Below are 21582 nucleotides of genomic sequence, written 5' to 3' on the forward strand. Positions count from 1 at the left end.
AAAATGCATCTCCTACCTCCCAGCTGGACAGTGGCACGTACTGTGAAAACATTACTAACATATACTATTGAAAACCTGACACTAGGAAAACTTTGAACTGTAAACAGCGAGGAGGTTAGTGGCAGTTTTCGGGGAGGGGGGGGGGGGGACGGGTGAAATGGGCAGGAAGAAAGAGGTGAAGCAATACAAACTAAATAGTACAAGTTTGAAGAGGAATGCTGCACATGCACAAATCTTGGAATTGTCAACCTTTCAGGACAGGAAGGTGAATGAGGGAAACTTAAAGCACAAGCTACTTACTGAGAAGGCGGGACTCTGCCCCACGCTCAGTCAGCCAACCCTCTCTGATCTAATCAGCTCCCCAAGACCGAAAGCCGGAGGCGTGTTCATTTATGCGTCCATCACATCCTCGATCCAATCAGCGGTTCCGAAATGCCCCCGGGTGGCGGACAAGGGGGCGGGGTGTTGAAGACCCGAGAGACGGTTGGGTGCTCAGTCGGTCAATCATTCTCCTTCCTCCAATCGCCTGTCGCCGTTTGGGTTTAAACGGGGTCCTCGCGCTGGGCTGACGGTTGGGGCCGTCCGTTAGAGGCTGGAATTTAAATCTCAGTCAGCGAATGCGCGAGGCCGAGGGGGAGGCGGTGACTGAGGGAAGTCAATAAACAAACGAAAAGTTTTGCTTATGCTCTTTAAATGTGACTTGTAGCTACGCTCGTGTCTCCCCGAGATTAGCGAAGGGTGAGAGGGTCGTGATTTGTTTTTAATGAGTTTATAATTTTTTGTGGAAAGTTTTTTTTTCCCCCCCGGTGCGGTTCGGGACTCGAGGCCGAATGGCGGGCGCCGCAGGAAGCAGCAGCATCACCAGCCGCATCAAGAACTTACTCCGCTCACCGCCTGCAATCAACCTCCGGAGATCCCGACTGGCAGGCAAGGCTGGCACAGGGCGGGTAAGGAACGAACTGTCAGTGTCCGGGGTACAGGGAGGAGGGGGATGTGATGTCGGGGTACGGGGGGATTTCGGGGTACAGGGGGGATATGATGTTGGGGAAACAGGGATGGGGGGGTATGATGTCGGGGTGGGGGGGGGTATGATGTCGGGGTACAGGGGTGGGGGGGGATATGATGTCGGGGTACAGGGGTGGGGGGGGATATGATGTCGGGGTACAGGGATGGGGGGGTATGATGTCGGGGTACAGGGGTGGGGGGGGTATGATGTCGGGGTACAGGGGTGGGGAGGGGGGTATGATGTCGGGGTACAGGGGTGGGGGGGTATGATGTCGGGGTACAGGGGTGGGGAGGGGGGTATGATGTCGGGGTACAGGGGTGGGGGGGTATGATGTCGGGGTACAGGGGTGGGGGGGGTATGATGTCGGGGTACAGGGGTGGGGGGGGTATGATGTCGGGGTACAGGGGTGGGGGGGGTATGATGTCGGGGTACAGGGGTGGGGGGTATGATGTCGGGGTGGGGAGGGTATGATGTCGGGGTGCAGGGGTGGTGGGGGGTATGATGTCGGGGTACAGGGATGGGGGGGTATGATGTCGGGGTACAGGGGTGGGGGGGGTATGATGTCGGGGTACAGGGGTGGGGGGTATGATGTCGGGGTGGGGAGGGTATGATGTCGGGGTGCAGGGGTGGTGGGGGGTATGATGTCGGGGTACAGGGATGGGGGGGTATGATGTCGGGGTACAGGGGTGGGGGGGATGATGTCGGGGTACAGGGGTGGGGGCGATGATGTCGGGGTACAGGGGTGGGGGGGGATGATGTCGGGGTACAGGGGTGGGGGCGATGATGTCGGGGTACAGGGGTGGGGGCGATGATGTCGGGGTACAGGGGTGGGGGCGATGATGTCGGGGTACAGGGGTGGGGGCGATGATGTCGGGGTACAGGGGTGGGGGCGATGATGTCGGGGTACAGGGGTGGGGGCGATGATGTCGGGGTACAGGGGTGGGGGGGGATGATGTCGGGGTACAGGGGTGGGGGGGGATGATGTCGGGGTACAGGGGTGGGGGGGGATGATGTCGGGGTACAGGGGTGGGGGGGATGATGTCGGGGTACAGGGGTGGGGGGGGATGATGTCGGGGTACAGGGGTGGGGGGGATGATGTCGGGGTACAGGGGTGGGGGGGATGATGTCGGGGTACAGGGGTGGGGGGGATGATGTCGGGGTACAGGGGTGGGGGCGATGATGTCGGGGTACAGGGGTGGGGGCGATGATGTCGGGGTACAGGGGTGGGGGCGATGATGTCGGGGTACAGGGGTGGGGGCGATGATGTCGGGGTACAGGGGTGGGGGCGATGATGTCGGGGTACAGGGGTGGGGGCGATGATGTCGGGGTACAGGGGTGGGGGCGATGATGTCGGGGTACAGGGGTGGGGGCGATGATGTCGGGGTACAGGGGTGGGGGCGATGATGTCGGGGTACAGGGGTGGGGGCGATGATGTCGGGGTACAGGGGTGGGGGCGATGATGTCGGGGTACAGGGGTGGGGGCGATGATGTCGGGGTACAGGGGTGGGGGCGATGATGTCGGGGTACAGGGGTGGGGGCGATGATGTCGGGGTACAGGGGTGGGGGCGATGATGTCGGGGTACAGGGGTGGGGGCGATGATGTCGGGGTACAGGGGTGGGGGCGATGATGTCGGGGTACAGGGGTGGGGGCGATGATGTCGGGGTACAGGGGTGGGGGCGATGATGTCGGGGTACAGGGGTGGGGGCGATGATGTCGGGGTACAGGGGTGGGGGCGATGATGTCGGGGTACAGGGGTGGGGGCGATGATGTCGGGGTACAGGGGTGGGGGCGATGATGTCGGGGTACAGGGGTGGGGGCGATGATGTCGGGGTACAGGGGTGGGGGCGATGATGTCGGGGTACAGGGATGGGGGCGATGATGTCGGGGTACAGGGGTGGGGGCGATGATGTCGGGGTACAGGGGTGGGGGCGATGATGTCGGGGTACAGGGATGGGGGCGATGATGTCGGGGTACAGGGATGGGGGGGATGATGTCGGGGTACAGGGATGGGGGGGATGATGTCAGGGTACAGGGGTAGGGTGGGGGAGGGATGTCGGGGTAGGGGTGTGGGGGGGTGAGGGGGTTGGGTCGGGGTACGGTTGTGGGGGAGGGGGTGGCGTCAGTGCCCGGGGCAAAGTGGGTGGGGTGGGGGCATCAGGGTCTGGGGTAAAGGGGTGGGGGGGGGGTCAGTGTCTGGGGTAAAGGGGTAGGGGGGTCAGTGTCTGGGGTAAAGGGGTGGGGTAGTGGGCGACAGCGCCTGGGGTAAATGTGAGGTGGGGGTCAGTGCCTGGGGCGCGTCAGCGCCCAGGGTGAAGGTGGGGTGTCAGCGTCCAGGATGAAGGGGGTGGTGTGGTGGGGTCAGTGTTCTGGGTAAAGATGGTAGAGCCGTCACTGTTTGGGATAAAGGCGGGGCTCGTGCCTGGGGTAAGGTGGTGGGGGGCGGGGGCAGTGTCCAGGGTAAGGGAGGGGTGGTCACTGTCTGGGGTAAAGAGGGGGTGGCAGCGTCTGAGCTAAAGGTGGTGGGGTGGGGTCAGCATCTGGAGTAAAAGTGGGTGGGGTGGTGGGGGGGCGGGGGTTGGGCCCCTGGGGTGAAGTGGGGGGTGCGTCGGGCCCCTGGGGTGAGGTAGCGGGTGTCAGTGCCCGCCATAAAGGCGTGTCCTTTTGCATACAGTGTTCTGTGATCTAGAATACACTAGCTGAAAGGGTGGTGGAATCTCATTCAATCTGAACTTTAAAATGGGATACGTACTTGAAAGGGAAAAATCACAAGGTAGACGGGAAAGAGCGAGGGAGCATGACGAATTGGTACCTTACTAAGACCTGGCACAGGTATAATGCGCTAAGCTGAATGGCTTTTTCATTTTTTTGATTACTTCTGTTTGGTTCATGCAGGACAGGAAGGCTGCATATTAAAGTAATTCTTCAATTACATACCAGAATGTTTCAGGCACACCAGCAAAAGAAATCTATCTAATAAGCATCTTGACCCATGAAGAGCATGGATAGAGGATTGGAAGCAAAGTGTAGGGATAAACAGCACATCAGAGTTGGCAGAATGCAACTAGTGGAGTGCTAGGGCCTCTGCTGTTTACAATATATGTTAAATACTTGGGCGAGGAGACAATGTAATGTTTGCTGACATTACAAAGCTAGGTGGGAATTCAAACTGCATGTTGGCCTTTATTGCAAGGGAAGTTGGAGTACAAGAATAAGTAAATTTTTACTATTGTACAGGGCTTTGGTGAGAGCACACCTGGAGTAGTGTGTGCAATTTTTGTCTCTATACCCAAGGAAGGATATACTTGCATTGGAAGCAGAACAGTGAAGGTTCACTAGATTGGTTCCTGGGATGAGAGGATTGTCCTATAATGAGAAGATGAGTAAATGGAGTCCATAATCTCAGGAGTTTAGAAGACGAGGTGATCTCATTGAAACCTACAAGATTCTGAAGTGGCTTGACAGGGTAGAGAGAGATTTTCCCCTGGCAGGGGATTCTAGAACATGGGCCGCAGTCTCAGGATAAGGGACCAATCACTGAGATGAGGAGAAATTCCTTCATTCAAAGGGTTGTGAATCTTTGGAATTATCTAACCCAGAGAGTTGTGGATGCTCTATTATAACTGAGATGGGAGGAGTGCGTGAATTACCAAGCCCCACTACTCGGCAGGTTGTACTATTAATTTAAATATTTAACTTTCCCACCAAAATGGCCAGTACCTATACCTCTGGTATCCAGAAGAAGAGACTCTGACTTAGCTGCTTTCAAAACTCAGAATGATTGATTTATTTTAAAACAAAACTTCTTTTAACAAGTTGCAAGTACTAGTTAATACACAATAGTAATCGGGAAGTATAACTATCCATCTTTTCCTAAAGAATTCCCCCAGAGTGCGCGCACACGCGCGCACACACACAAACAAACAAACAAACAAACAAACAAAGGACAAACAGATGGAGTCTCTCTGCAGGGGTGGGCTTTGGAGGATGGGTGTTTATAAAAATAAAGGATATAGTCTGCAGGGTCTCGACGCTGTCAGCCTGGAGTTCTCTCATGTGCAAATGGTTTGCTGGTCCTGGTGGATGCCTGGAAATTCTCACCAACTGCTTTCAGCTTTGCAGGTCCAAATGCAGACTAGTTACACTCAGATGAGGGTTCCTTGGTAGCCACACACAATTTTAGGCAAGGTAGAGAGAGAGCCAGTCAAGGTAGCCTTCCTTCCTCCGCTTGATCTTCAACAAGACTGCCTTCAAAACAAGCAGGTTCACAATTTAAATTGTTTTCCTCTCTCCCTTGTGATTGCCTTTTTGCCTCCCAGCTTTTCATTAATTAAAGTACTAAACAACTCCTTCTCAAGTACCATATAGGTCGGGTGATTTCTTGGAAGCGGCCTGCTTGTTGACAGTTCCAAGGTGAAAAAATGACCTTTTTAAAAAAAAAAATCCCAGGTTATCCCCCACATGCCCAGATTATGCCAAATCCTTCCATTTCGCAACAGAAAACTTCAGACTTGAGAGGTATGATTTTAAGCTCTGAATTCTGTACATTGAATGTACAGAAGCCTGAGTTAGACAAATTTTGGTCTTTTGGGGAATCGAGCAATATGGAGAGGGTGGGAAAGTGGAGTTGACACCAAAGGTCAGCCATGATCATGTTGAATGGTGGAGCAGGCTTGAAAGGCCATATGATCTACTCTTTTTCTTAAGTTCCAAATATTCAGAGATGTTTTGACACTTCTATAGGAACTGCTGAAACTCATCACAGTTCAAATGTTATTTCTGAACACAATGCTCAGGGAGGCAGCAAATATTGAAAGGCACCATACAAATTCAGGCTAATGACATGATCTGGCTTGTGTTGAAATACATCGTTACTTGTGTTTAACAAATGACTTTGATTTATCTGCCCCCCCCCCCCCACCCGAAGCTTTCAGTGTATCTTTGTCATAAAGACGGTGCCTTTTTCACCAACAGTTTACTTGATATGATGCAGGTGGCATCATATCCAAAGTATAGTGAGAGTAGAGGGAATACACAGTGCAGAAGGAGCTGTGGTACTGGAAAATTACACATCAGCCTAGTTTGCTCAGAAAATGGTTGCAAATGCTTTTATTAGTAAAAGTTGCTAGTGCTGTTCCCCCTTCTCAGTGACGTCATGATTATAAGGTAGTTTACTGGATTTATCAGTAAAAGGAGAAGAGTATGTTAGAGAATAACTAACTAATTAACTTTCCATACTGAAAGTCTGAAGGAAAGGAAAGGTCGCAAATGCAATTTGTGATTAGCAGGTTGATATATGCTGATCTCATTTGGATACAATTAAAACATGATCCTGATGTAGGATGATATGACTTTTGAAATTCAAAATTTAAATTCAAGCTACATGATCATACCAAAGCAAAGTGAGCACAAGGCATTAGTGGCTCAGAGGCAGCATTCTTGCTGTTGAGTCAGAATGTTGAGCATTTAAGTGGGTAATTTAATGTATTTCCATAGCAAGAGAAGGGATTGAAGAATATGGTGAGAAGGTGAAAAATGCATTGGTGAGCATGTGAACATTAATTGTTCAATGGGAATTTAGATGGGTTATCATCTGAGGGCAAAACTCATACTCTTGTGAGCAGTGAGGAGCACCTAACTGACTTGAGGGCTAAAGTCCTTGCTGTAAACTGAGAGCTAGATGAGCTTAATCATCATGATACCCACTTCCTGCTCCGTCAATTCCTCACTATCTTGATTACCCAGTTTTTGGCCTCCCAATTCCATTTGTTAGCTGAAATAGTCAATGATTCTTTCTCCTTGGGCATCAGCTAACAACCCCTTAAAAATTGTCCTTACTGCCCCATCTCCAACCTCCTTTTCCTCTTAAGATCCTTGATTGTAGGAGCCACTTGAACTCTTGTGTCCATCTCCCTTAACTCTCTTATTAAAAATCCTCTCCCGATTGGCTGCTACCCTAGAGTGCCAAAATGGCTGTAATAATCAAACCAGCAACCTCTCTTTCTCTGTGGCTCAGTATCCTTCTTTCTCTTCCTTTATTTGTGATGTTTGAGGGATTGCTCTTACTTTATTCTATACCTTCTATCTGAACGTACCAGAGCATTTTAAGCAGCGGCTGATCCAGTTCGAACTCAGAATGCCTAAAAGACTGCCTTACCTTCATCTACCTGCTGCTCTTCGACAGTTTCTGCAGACACAGGATCAGCTTCAAACTCTTTCGAGTTATCAACAGTCACAGATTGCAACTCTTTTGAGTACAATCACAGTTCTTGGTTTTGCCGGGAGTGGGACATGAACCCACAACCCTCTGATTCAAAGGCGAGGGTGCTATGGACTGAGCCACAGCTGACACCTCGGATCAGCTTCAACATGTACACTGACATCCAGCTATGCTTCACTACCACATCTGTGCTCTAAAATCCTGTATTTGATAAATCTTGACATTCTCCAGTTTGACACTGGTAAGGTCAAAGTCATCATGTTTAACACATGCTGCAAGCTTTGCTCCCTTGCTACTGATTCCATTGCTGTCCTGGCTACTTAGCTGAACCAGGTTGCACTGGACTTTACCAGACTGTTTGCAAATCAATGTTCTGTTCAACTTTGAACTGAGCTTCAGATACCATTAAACACTATATATCCACCGCTACCTCAGCCCCTCAGTGGAAACTCTTGTACTTGACTTTGTCAGCTCAAATTAACTGTTCCGATACTCTTACTTACCTCCTATTCTCCACCCTCCATGAACTCCAATGTGGCAAAAGCTTACCCCACGTAATTTGCACTACTTGCCCATTATCTTTCTTTCTGACCTCCCAACATCTCCAGTCCGTCATGGCCCTGTCCCACCTATTTCCACAGACTAATCCAGAACTGAGTTTTCCGCTGCCCTAGGCATTCCTCTGATTTCATCCTCTTGTCTATCTTCTCCCATTTCCATTGCTGCACTGTTGGTGGCAGAGACTTCAAGCTGTCTGAATCCCAGCCTTTGAAACGTCCTCCCTAAATACATATACTGGCTTTTTTTTTTCTATATTCATTTACAGGATGTGGGCATCACTGGCTATGCCAGTTTATTGCCCATTTCTAATTGCCCTTGAAGGTGGTGGTGAGCTGCCTTCTTGAATTGCTGCAGTCCATGTGGTGTAGGTACATCCATGGTGCTGTTAGGGAGGGAGTTCCAGGATTTTGACCTGCTGACAGTGAAGAAATGGCAATATATTTCCAAATCAGGATGGTGAGTAGCTTGGAGGGGAATTTTCAGGCGGTGGTGTTCCAATGTATCTGCTGCCCTTGTCCTTCTAGATGGTGGCAGCCATGGGGTGGCTGCCAAAGGAGCCTTGGTGAGTTTCTGCACTGCATCTTGTAGATGCACTGCTGCCATTGTGTGTCAGTGGTGGAGGGGGTGATTGTTTGTGAAAGGGGTGCCAATCAAGCAGGCTGCTTTGTCCTGGATGATGTCAAGCTTCTTGACTGTTGTTGGAGCTGCACTCATCCAGGCAAGTTGAGAGTATTCCAACAAACTCCTGACTTGTGCCTTGTAGATGGCGGACAGGCTTTGGGGAGTAAGGAGGTGAGTTACTTGCCACAGGATTCCTATAGCCTCTGACCTGCTCATGTAGCCACAGTATTTATATGGCTGGTCCAGTTCAGTTTCTGGCGAATGGTAGCCCTTAGGATGTTGATAGTTGGGGATTCGGTGATGGTAATGCCATTGAATGTCAAGGGGTGATGGCTAGATTTTCTCTTGTTGGGGATGGTCATTACCTGGCACTTGTGTGGCTCAAATGTTACTTGCCACTTGTCAGCCCAAGCCTGGATATTGTCCAGGTCTCGCTGCTTTTGGACACTTCTTGTGTTCTTCAAAAACCTGTCACTTCAACCAAGTATTTGGTCACACCTGCAAATCTCTCTTGGTTTAGCATCTGTTCCCATAAACCTTTGAAGTGCCAAGGGCATTTTTTTTACTTTGAGTTCCATGACTATCTGAGTTAACATAAATTATCATAGCATAACTGTTAACTTATGTTATTAACTGTTATATTATCATAAATTATATATTTTAAAACCCTTGATCATCATTGTGGTCTTGCAGCTGTCTAAGCTCTACTTTTGTGCTTCTGCTCAATTTTAGTTATAGAAGTTCCCAAGAAACCTGGAAATAAACCTTCGTAAGAAGTGTTTGAAGGGATTGATATATCAGGAACTGAGAAAATTTTTGGATGGTTTTGTTCATATTTGAAACTCTGATTTTCCTAATCTTGTTGCCCAGCCCTATGTATCAAGCAGTCTTTTAACATAAAACAGTATAAACTGAGTCTTGATTGTCAACACAACTGCTGGAAAACCTTCCAGTATTATATTTGTTAGTGCACAATTCCAGTGATGGTTGATATAGATTGGCACCGTTCTCTAAGTTGCTTTAACAAATGTCCAAAGTTATTACAGGTATATTTATTACTGGTTTTTATTATTACAGCATCTTTAGGCCACAACGTCTCACTCTTTGCTCAGTAAGACGGGCATCTTGCCTGTTCTCCAGTGTTTATTGGTATGTATTTGCGTGGAGGTCAGCAGATTGCTAATCACTTGGCTTCCATTTTTCTCCCAATTAGTGGCGGAGGGGCATTAGCTGCTATAGATGCTGTGCACCCTCACACATCCTCCGAGCAATTGAGTGCTTGGGGCTGCAATGGAAGGAAGTAGTGTGGAATTGGATTGCGTTACTTCCCTGTAGACAAGGATGGTGCTGCAGACATAGGAACACAGGAACTTGGGAACAGGGATAGGTAATTGGCCCCTCAAACCTGTTCTCCTTTTCAATGAGATCATGGTTGATCTGAAACCTAACTCCATGTACTCTCCTTTTCCTATATCCTTAATAGCCTTGATTAACAAAAATCCATCAATCTCAGATTTAAAATTTAACAATTGACCTAGCATCAATTTGTAGAAGTGAGTTCCAAACTTATACACAAATGTTTCCTGATTTCACGCTTGAGAGGTCTGGTTCCAATTTTTAGACTATGCCCCCAATCCTACACTCTCAACCAGCAGTTATTGTTTTTCTCTACCCTATTCCTCTTAATACCTTGAAAACATAGATCAGATTACTCTTAACCTTTAAATTCCAGGCTCTCCTTGTAGCTTAACCCTTCAAGCCCAGGTATAATTCTGATGAATCTACACACTGTCCAAAGCCAATATATCCTTCATAAGGTGTGGTGCCCAGAACTGCTAACAGTACTCCATGTGTGACCTAATCAGGGTTTTGTATAGCAATAGAATGACTTCTACACCCTTGTATTTTGGTCCTTTAGATATAATAGCAAGCATTTTATTGGCCTTTTGATTAATTTTGTACATGTTCATGAGATTTTTATGATCTGTGTACCTGGATCCCCAAGTCTCTCTGGACCTCCACTTTTAATTTTGCTCCATTTTGAACATTTGGACCCTTTTTGGATCTAAAGTGGATGACGTCGTATTTACCTACACTGAAATTTGTTTTCCACAGTTGTTAATCTACCAAGGTCTCTTTGTAATTTTATGCTTTCATCTACACTGCTTACATATAGCATGATACAAAGATAAGTGGCTTTTTATCTAATCATAAGTTGTTGAAAGATAAGATGAATAGTTGATCCCTAAACACAGATCCTTACGGGACACCTCTAGCTACATCTTTTGCCAATTTATCTACCTGCCTGTCATCCCTGCTCTCTGTATCCTTCCACTAAGCCAATTTCCTAACCAGGTCAATAATTTGCCCTTGAATTCTATGAACTTCAACTTTATTTTATGAGGGACTTTTATCAAAAAGCTTCTGGCAGTCCATATGATACCCATAGACATTCCCTTGTCCATTACTTTGTCACTTCTTCAAAAAAAATTAACCAGGTACATCACGTATAACCTACCGTTTACAAATCCATGCCTTTTTTAAAAAAAAATAATTCTTTCATGAGAAGTGGGTGCTGCTGGCAAAGCCAGCATTTGTTGCCCATCTCTAATTACCCTTCAGAAGGTGGTGGTGGGCTGCCGCCTTGAACCGCTGTAGTTCACCTGGTGCAGGTACAGCCAGAGTGCTGTTAGGAAGGGAGTTCCAGGATTTTGACCCTGCAACAGTGAATGAATATGGCATGCCCTATAGATGTTGGATGGGCTTTGGGGAGTTAGGTGAGTTACTCCTGCAAAGTTCCCAGCCTTTGACTTGCTCTTTTAGCCACAGTTACTTACATAGCTAGTTCAGTTTAAGTTTATGATCAGTTGTAACCCCCCCCCAGGAGTTCGGTGGCTATTTGACAATGGGGAGATGGTTAGATTCTTTCTTTCTTGTTGGAGATGGTCATTGCCTGGCACTTGGCACGAATGTTACTTGTCACTTATCAGCCCAAGCTTGAATGTGGTCCAGGTCTTTCTGCAATGGACAAGGACTCCTTCAAATATAAAAACAAAAAACTGCAGATGCTGGAAATCCAAAACAAAAACAGAATTACCTGGAAAAACTCAGCAGGTCTGGCAGCATCGGCGGAGAAGAACAAAGTTGACGTTTCGAGTCCTCATGACCCTTCAACAGAACTATTCTGTTAAAGGGTCATGAGGACTCGAAACGTCAACTTTGTTCTTCTCCGCCGATGCTGCCAGACCTGCTGAGTTTTTCCAGGTAATTCTGTTTTTGTTAAGGACTCCTTCAATATCAGAGTTGCAAATGGCACTGAACATGGTGGGATCTTAAGCTCTTTTTGTCCATATTTGGACCAAGGCTGTGATGAGGTCATGAGCTGAGTAGCTTTGGCAGAACCCAAACTGAGCATCAGTGGGCAGGTCATTACTGTGTAAGTACAATGCTTGATAGCATTAATGGCTACACTTCCATCACTTTGCTGATAATTGAGAGGAAACTGATGGACGGTAATTGGCTGAATTGGGTTTGTCCTGCTTTTTGTGGACAGGGCGTACCTCGGCAATTTTCCACATTCGGGTAGGTGGCATGGTTATACCTATACTAGAACAGCTTGGCTAGAGGTGCTTCTAGCTCTGGAGCACAAGTGTACAGTGCTACTGCCAAGGGCCTATAGCCTTTGCAGTATTTAGTACCTTCAACTATTTCTTTATCAAATGGAGTAAACCAAATTGGCTGAAGACTGGCATCTAATGCTGGGGACCTCAGGAGGAGGCCAAGATCATTCACTCAACACTTCTGGTTGAAGATGGCTACAATTGCTTCAGCCTTGTCTTTTGCGCTGATGTGCTGGGCTCTGCCATCATTGAGGATGGGGATATTTGTGGAGCAACCTCCTCCGGTTAATTGTTCACCACCATTCATGACTGAATGTGACAGGACTGCAGAGCTTTGATCTGATCCATTGGTTGTGGGATCACTTATCTCTCTGTATCCCATGCTGCTTCTGCTATTTGGCACGAAAGTAGTCCTGTGTTGTAGCTTCACCAGGATATCCATCACCTCTTTAGGTATGCTTGGTGCTGCTCTTGGCATGTCCTCCTGCACTTGTCATTTGAACCAGGGCTGATTCCCTTGGCTTGATGGTAATAGTAGAGTGAGGGATATGCCAGGGCATGAGGTTACATATTGTGGTTCAATACAATTCTGCTGCTGTTGATGCTCTACTGTGCCTCATGGATGCCCAGTTTTGAGCTGCTAGATCCATCCTGAATCTATCCCATTTAGCATGGTAGTGCCACCCAACACAATGGAGGGTATTCTCAGTGTGAAATTGGGACTTTTCTCTTCAAAGACTGTGCAGGGGTCACTCCTACTGATACTGTCATGGACAGATTCATCTGCGACAGGCTGATTAGTGATGACAAGGTCTAGTAGCTCACTCTCTCTGATCAGTTGAAAACCTTCAAGGTGTTCAGTCACTGTACCCTTAATTATAGAATCTACCAATTTCCTGATAACAGATGTTAGATCAACTGGTTCATAATTCCTTGCTTTCTTTGTCACCTTTCTTAAATTCATGTCATTTTGCTTTTTTCTAACCTAAAGGAACAGTTCTTGAATGAGAAGATTCACGTTGGAGCATCTGGAATGTTCTCACCTACTTCCTTTAAACCCAGGGATTAAAACCATCTGGTTCTTGATTTGTTCTTTAGTGTCATTATTGGCTTCATTATTGTTATTTTACTTGCGTTAAATTTGATCCTTAATCAATAATTTCCTTTATGCCTGGCATGCTGAGCTCTCCCTCTACTGTAAATACTGATGCAAAGTAATTGTTGAGCATGTCCATTTCCTCATTTTCATTGATCACACATCAATTTTCAAGAGGCTTCTGACCACCTATATTCTAATATATTTGTGAAAAAATGGTTTTGCTGTTCCCATATTCCCTGCAAGTTTCTTTTCAAACTCCTCTTTTCGTAAGCTCTTATTATGTGTTATTAGCCTTTGTTGTCATGGTATCTTTCTCATTTACCAACACTTTTTTTTTGCATTTGTATATGCTTTATCTCTTTTTAATTTTGTTTTGTAGCTCCCTGGTTGGCTGTGTCTTATCTTTTTTGGCAAGTAGAGCTCTTGTGCTTTAGAGGTATAAACTGGTTCTGTATCACGTTCTTTTGGATCTTTCATTGTTTTACCTGTTAACAGATTTGCCCAGTTTGCTATCTTATTAAAGTCAACCTTACTTATATCTAGAATCTTAGCTATTTCTCATTTCTCTTTTTTTTTTAAGCATTATTTTACATTGAACTCTATATTATGATCCTATTAGATAAGTGCTCATGCATTGTTAGATTGCTAACAAAATCTTGCTCATTACTTGTTACTAAATCTAACATGGCATGTCCCCTTGTTGGTTCTGAGACATTTTGTTGCCAGAAACTATTCTGGACGCACTCAAGAAATTCACTGTCTTTCTGATATGCTAGTCTGCTTATACCGATCTATATGATATTTGGTAACTAGGTTCAGGTATTGAGATATGAATCAGAATAAACTTTGTGGTAAGGACATATAAAGAGTGCTGGGACATGAAGGAAAAGGAGGTGATAACTTATGTGGCAGAAGAATTGGAGTGTGAGATTTCTCAGCAAAAAAACTGTATCATGACTTTAACATAAAATAAAAACATTGTAAAACAACTTTGGATTGCATGACTTGGAGCTGTATGTAAAACTTGGCAGTGTTAATGGAAGATATGAGCTCTGGGGCAAGTTAGAAAAACTAACTGATACTAAACTTAAAATGCTTTGGGTAGGATTGTATCCAAATCTAAGAATAAAGAATTCACCCCAAATTGTTTTTTTCTATATAATCCATGTAAAAGAGTCTTTCTGGAGTGGCAATTTTGCAGTTTTTGTTATTGCTCTGAAGCTGGTGCCTTGTTTTTCAGAACTTTGAACTGTTCTGTTAATGTTCTCTGATGCAACCCTAAAAGGATTTCCCTCTCTTTGACAGAAAATTGATAGGATTTAATGAGGAACAGTCCCTTGAACATTTTGATCTCTGATACTGTACCTTATCCAAGTGTCTATTGCTCATGTGTAGCTAACTTGAGCACGTGCTTTGGAACTGAAGAGGGCATAGTACTCTAAAGTAGTCCTGTTTTCACCTGTTTACATGCACACTTTCCAACATGGAATCATGAAATTGTACAGATTGAACCTGCTATCATGTAGTCTGTATGCTCTGTACACCAGGAACTTGCTGTTTTTTGTCGTTCAGTAGCACACTGTGCAAGCAGATTTACCTGTGAGCCATTAGGAATAATCAAGTGCTCAAGATTGATGTATAAACATAGATGGGAAGTTTTAGCAGCATTTAGTTCATGACCAACAGAATGGTGATGCTGTGGCTTGGTGCTGGTTTATGTTGTCTTTTGCGACTGGTCACATGTCTTAGCTGAGGTGCTTGTAGAGGTGTGATGTGACTCACTTCTGACATTCGTGCATATTTCCTTCTGGCTGGTTAATGACTGCAAGGTAATGAGGATGAATTCCTGTCACTAGTGCATTGTAATGTAGTCATAAAGCTTTGAAGGCAGGAATGACCAGGAGAGCATAACCTTGTTACTTAATAGGTTAATGCAGGATCTACAATTAATATATTTAATGTGCATTTATATAGTACCATTTTGTGTCCTTCAGAATGAATAAAGCAGCCCATGTTAGCCTACAAGTGGCAAGTAAAATTTCACACTAAAAAATTGTCAGGTAATGACCATCTTGAAGGAGAGAAACCCAATCCATGTCCCATTGGTACCCTGCCATCAACATCTTTGGAGGGGTGTTGGGGGTGGGTGTCACTATTGACTGACTAGAAACTGAACTGAGGCAACCATATTAACACTATGTAGAAGAGCAGAGGTTGGATACTCTGCAATGATTGGCTACTCTGCAATGACTGATGCATCTCCTGACTGCCGACAAGTCAACACTGTGATGGGATGCTCCCACTTATGTAGATGGGAGCAACCATAATAGCTCGTAGTTCAACAGCCAGGACAGAACAGTTCACTTGACTGCCGTTGCTACTAGACTTCAGTTGCACCCCTTCCACCACCAGCTCATTATGCCTCTGGTATGCACAATCTATGCCAGGCTTGTACAATGTACGGCCTGTGGGCTGGATGCGGCCTATGAAGCCCCTTTTATGCAGCCCCCTGAGCCAGTTTTCAAAATTCTGGTCAAACTGGTGAATTTCAATGGAAGATTCTGCGTAGATTGTGATTGGAGGAATAGCTCCATCAGCAGCAAATGAGGGAGAGAAACAGTCTCTGATTGGAGGAGCACTGAACATCGGCATTGGTGAGTGCACTGAGGGCTGCTGGGCCGAGGAAAGCGAAGGTATGGCAAGGTTGGAGCCTGGGGAGATGAATAATGGCAGGGCTGGAGCCCAGGAGGGCGAAGTTGCATTAGGCTGGAGAGGGTATGGTGCCTTGGTGAGTGAGTGTCTGCCTTACTCCCAATGTCTGGTTTCTCAGTCTCTGTCTCTCACTACCATACACCAACAAGTACACACATAACCGCTCAGTTGGTGAGGTCGAGTGAATGAGCACCAAGACTGGGAGTGAGCCAGACGCGCACAATCTGACCATCTCGCACTCTGGTCATTTTTACTAATTGTTTTTTTTTAACTCAATTTATTGCTATGACGTTGCTGTACTTTTGCTCAGCAATTGTTTTTTCCTTAATACCTCAATTTTTTTTGAACTTTGGTTTATTGTTGTGCCAAACTTTCTGTCCGAAATTTGCTCATCGGCCCCAAATGAGAAGAAAAATGCAAATATGGCCCCCTGAGCGAAAAGGTTGGACAAGCTTGATCTTAACCATGCATTGGAACAAATCTCCAAAGTCACTTCCACAGCCACTCTCTGACCTTTTATCATTGAGAAGAAAGAGACTGACAATGTTGTGAGAATGTCATGACCATGAAGCGGACATTAATATTACCAATTCTTTCATTGGTGCTGGATTAATATCTTTGGGGGTTTCCTACCTAACCATTGAGAGCATTATTGCCACATTGCTGAAGTGGTTCAAGGAGAGGATTGGTGAGTGGCTTCTAAGGGTAATTGGGAATAGGTGATAAATATGGTCTTGCAAGTATCACCCTTGTCTGAGGGAAAAATAGATATTTAAAAAATTGCTCTTTGAGTGCAGTCACGGTTAGATAGGTAAACGGAGTACTTTGTTTGTCCATGGTATGGTCACAAATAGATAATTACCCAGTTAATCTGTTTCGGGGTAGTGGTTAAAGAAGGAACATTACCAAGGATAATGGAAAAATTTGCTATTCAAATTCTGCAGCATGATTGTTTATGCATAGGAACAGTAGAAGGCCATCCAGCTCCTTGTGCCCATTCCACCACTTGATGTGATTATGGCTGATATGTATTTAAACTTCATATTCCTGTCTTGGCTCCATATCCTGCTTTTGCCCTTGTCTACCAGAACTGATCCTTGTCAAGGATACTAGAAGCCTCTGTTTAACACCTCATCCAAAAGATAGCTCCTCTTACAATGCAGCATTCCCTCATAGTGCACTGGAGAAGTGTCAGTGAAGATTGTGTTGTATTTCCAGCATAGGGCTTGAGACCACAAGCTTCTGCTTCCAAAGCTATAGACCTCAGCTGAACCAAGCTGGTACTTTAGTTTTATCTTTACTTGAGCAACATTTGACAACAAATCTCTTTTTACTGCCACAATCAATTGGTTGCAGTTTTATTACCCCAAAAACAGGTGAAGATTGAACTCTGGAGCATTTGAGTAAATCTTGACTGGGTCAAGATATGACTGTGGCCAGATATTCTGGTATAAGTAACCCACTAATGTAATATTTCTAACATTTTTATGTAATTTAAAAATAACACTACGCTAAGTTCTGTGTTGCTCTGCTATTTCACGAAGGTCACCACTGGTGATGAACTTTTTTTAAAAAATGCTGCAAAAGTTACATTGAAAGCCAATCAATGCATTATAACACTGGAAAGAGCATTTAGGTTGAGATGATTCACATCACCTGAGCTTCTTGACTGGATCACAGCTCCAGGTAAGGAAACTCACTGCTCTCCAGTATCTTAATTGCTTTCAGTAAAATGGAAGCTTTATCCCCCCCCCCCATAAATTGTTATTTGACCATTTGAAGTTACCGTTTAGTTAATGGCATGCATAGATTGGTTAGATCAATGTTGCTTTGAAGTTAAATTTTTGTTGTCCAGATTTTGTTCAAACAGCTAAATAACCTCATTGTTGTGATTTAGAAAGTATATGGGATATTATTTCTTGATGCAACAGAGTTTAAAGTTGCAGAATGTGTATTTGGAGTTGCTGTACGATCCTGACCTAGCACATTGTGTGTATGTTGCATGTTCAATAGCTATATAAGAAATAGGCCTTTTAGTCCCTTGAGCCTGCTCCACTATCCAATAAGATTAACAAAGAACAAAGACAAGTACAGCACAGGAACAGGCCCTTCGGCCCTCCAAGCCTGCGCCAATCACATTGCCTGTCAACTAAAACATTTTGCACTTCCAGGGTCCGTATCCCTCAATTCCCATCCTATTCATGAAATGGCAGAAGAATTGAACACATATTTTGGTTCTGTCTTCACAAAAAAAGGGACACAAATAATTTCCCAGGGATGTTAGGGAGCCAAGGGTTTAGTGAGAGGGAGGAATTGAAGGAAATCAGTATTAATAAAAAAAAACAAACGGTACTAGAGAAATTAATGGGGTTAAAGGCTGAAAAATCCCCAGGGCCTGATAATCTACATCCCAGAGTACTAAAGGAAGTGGTCCTAGAAATATTGGATGCATTGGTGGTCATCTTCCAAAGACTGGAGCAGTTCCTACAGATTGTAACCTCACTATTTAAAAAAGGAGGGAGAGAAAAAACAGAGAGGTACACCTGCCCCTTTACTTACCCCCCCCCTCCTCACCATCCAAGTGTCCAAACACTCCTTTCAAGTGAAGGAACACCTTCGGTCTGTCCGCAAGCATCACCCAGACCTCCCTGTCGCTTGCCATTTCAACACACCACCCTGCTCTCATGCCCACGTGTCCGTCCTTGGCCTGCTGCAATGTTCCAGTGAAGCTCAACGCAAGCTGAGGAACAGCACCTCCTCGTGCGACTAGGCACTTTACAGCCTTCCGGACTTAATATTGAGTTCAACAATTTCAGATCATGAACTCTCTCCTCCATCCCCACCCCCTTTCCAATCCCCCTTTTTCCAATAATTTATAATTAAAAAAAAATATATTTTCTTTTCCCACCTATTTTTAAATTTATTTGGAACTATTGTTTTATCTCCACCTTTTAGCCCATTTCGATCCCTTCCCCCACCCCACCCCCACTAGGGCCATCTGCCACTAGCTTGTCCTGCTTGCTACCCTTAATGCCCCCATTAGCACATTCCTTAGATAATATCACCACTGTCAGCACCCCTTTGTCCTTTTTGTCTATGACATCTTTGGCAATCTCTTCTTTGCCTCCACCTATCACAGGCCCTCTATCCAGTTCTACCTGACCCATCCCCCTCTACCAGCTTATATTTCACCTAATTTCTCTATTTCCTTAGTTCTAATGAAGAGTCATACGGACTCGAAACGTCAACTTTATTCCTCTCTGCAGATGCTGTCAGACCTGCTGAGTTTTTCCAGGTATTTTTGTTTTTGTTTCAGATTTCCAGCATCCGCAGTATTTTGCTTTTACCCTTTCTCTATTTGTCTGTCCTTCCCAAATACTGAATGCCCCTGGATGTTCAGTTCCCACCCTTGGTCACCCTGCAGCCATGTCTCCATAATTGCAACTGTATCATAACCGTTTATATACCAATTGCGCTGTTAACTCATCTACCTTATTGCTTCACGCATTAAGATAAATGCATTTAGACTTTTCTTTTTAACCTTGTTACTCATCTTAGTTTTACTTTGCTTTGTGACCCCGTTTGTTTTTCACCATTGTTTTTTCTGCCTTCCACTTTTTTGCTTCTTACTTCTCTGTCTTTTGTTTCTATCCTTGTTTCCCACTCCTCTGTCTCCCTGCCCAGGATAATATTTCAAACTTAAATCTGTACTGCAGTTTTTTTTACTTTCAGAGACTTTATACATAAGCATATGTATTTTAATTCATATCAGATTTTTAACATGACTAATGTTCCATCTGGACTGAATAACCCTCAATCAATGTATTAACCAAACTCTTCTGCAGTGAAATCTATTCCTAAACTAAATGTTAATTCTTCCCTCCCGCCTCTCACCCCAACAATAATGCTTGTTGATATTTTTGCTAAGATTAAACCACAACTCTCTCACTGTGCAAGAGAAAGAAATTGCTTTTATGGAGGCCAGTATTTCGGATGTTAAATGCTAAATTAGCACATCTGACCCATAGACCTACATAAATGAGGCTCAGTGGGATGCACTACAGCAAAACTGACTTTTTGGCTAGTGAGACACAAATCTAACAGTAAATCAACAGATGAGACTAGAGGTTATAAAAAGAATAAAGGGATAAAACTAAAGGCTATATGTGAATGCACAAAGCATTCAAATTAAAACCTATGAACTGAGAGCGCAGATAGAAATAAATAAGTACGATTTGATAGCCATTACAGAGACATAGCTGCAGGAGGACATAGATTGGGACCTGAATATTAAAGGGTATAGGACGTTTAGGAAGGAAGGGAAGGGAAGTGAAGGAAAGGTGGAGGGGTGGCTCTGTTTGCTACTGATGGTATTAGCACAATAGAGAGGGATGACCTAAGTTCAGGAAACCAGGACGTGGAAACAGTTTGGGTAGAGATGAGAAATGGCAAAGGTGCTTGTGGGGGAAGTGTACAAGCCCCCTAATAATAACCACATGGTGGGTGGCGGGGTGGGGGGCGGAATGGGGCAGCAGGGTGGGTAGAGATGGGCGGCGGCGGTGCGGGGAGATGAAATTACAATCCCCAGCGAAGTGGCACTGGATAAATTGTTGGAGCTGTGGGCTGACAAACGTCTGGGTCCTGATGGACTTCATCCTAGGATCTTAAAAGAAGTAGCTATTGAGATAGTTGATGCATTGGTTTTAATTTTCCAAAACTCCCTAGATTCGGGGAAGGTCCCATTAAATTGGAAGAGAGCATATGTAACTCCATTATACATTAAGGGAGGGAGACAGAAAGCAGGAAACTTACAGGCTAGTTAGCTGAACATCTGTTCTAGGGAAAATGTTAGAAGCTATTGTTAGCGGGGCACTTGAATAAGTTCAAGGTAATCAGGCAGAGTCAACATGGTTTTGTGAAAGGGAAATCATGTTTAACCAACTTATTGGACTCCTTTGAGGAAGTAACATGTGCTGTGGATAAAGGGGAACTGGTGGATGTACTGTACTTAGATTTCCAGAAGGCATTTGATAAAGTGCCACATCTAAGGTTATTGCAGAAAATAAAAGCTCATGGTGGGGGTAACATATTGGCATGGATAGAAGATGGCTGGCTAACAGGAATCAGAGAGTAGGTATAAGTGGGTCTTTTTCAGGTTGGCAAGCTGTAAATGAATGGTGTGCCACAGGGATCAGTGCTGGGACCTCAACTGTTTACAATTTATATAAATGACTTGAATGAAGGGATAGAAGGGATGGTTGCCAAATTTGCTGATGACATGAACATGGTTAGAAAAGTAAGTTGTGAAGAGGGCAAAAGGAGGCTACAAAAAATATAGGTTAATTGAGTAGGCAAAGACCTGGCAAATGGGGTATAATGGGGGGAAATGTGAAATCCTCCCTTTTGGGAGGAAGAATAAAAGAGAAGCATATTATCTAAATGGTGAGAGATTGCAGAGCTCTGAAATGCAGAGGAATCTGGGTGTCCTAGTGCATGAATTGCAAAAGGCTAGCATACAGGTACAGAAGGTAACTAGGAAAGCTAATAGCATGTTATCATTTATTGTGAGGGGAATTGAACACAAAAGTAAGGAGATTATGCTTCTGTTATGCAGACCACTAGTGAGATCACATCTGGAGTACTATGTATAGTATTGGTCACCCTATTTAAGGAAGGATGTAAATGTGTTGGAAGCAATTCAGAGAAGGTTTACCAAACTAATACCTGGAATAGGCAGGTTGTCTT

At 45.0% G+C, this 21582-nt stretch overlaps 1 protein-coding gene across 5 annotated transcripts in view; it reads left to right on the forward strand.

The window, feature by feature from the left end:
* The first annotated feature begins 643 nt into the window (after positions 1-643).
* Positions 644-21582, forward strand: part of LOC144671332 (mitogen-activated protein kinase-binding protein 1-like) — a 149490-nt gene continuing 128551 nt past the window's right edge. For 4 of the 5 annotated variants that reach the window (XM_078533163.1, XM_078533164.1, XM_078533167.1 and 1 more), the window contains exon 1: positions 644-947. In XM_078533163.1, the coding sequence (XP_078389289.1) occupies positions 831-947 (117 nt within the window). In that variant the 5' untranslated portion in view covers positions 644-830. Of the gene's footprint in view, positions 948-8123; positions 8242-21582 lie in introns of those variants that run through there. The other variant, XM_078533165.1, reaches the window with a different exon arrangement.

The sequence above is a fragment of the Cetorhinus maximus genome, chromosome 32, assembly GCF_964194155.1.
Source record: "Cetorhinus maximus chromosome 32, sCetMax3.hap1.1, whole genome shotgun sequence".
Lineage (NCBI taxonomy): Eukaryota > Metazoa > Chordata > Chondrichthyes > Lamniformes > Cetorhinidae > Cetorhinus > Cetorhinus maximus.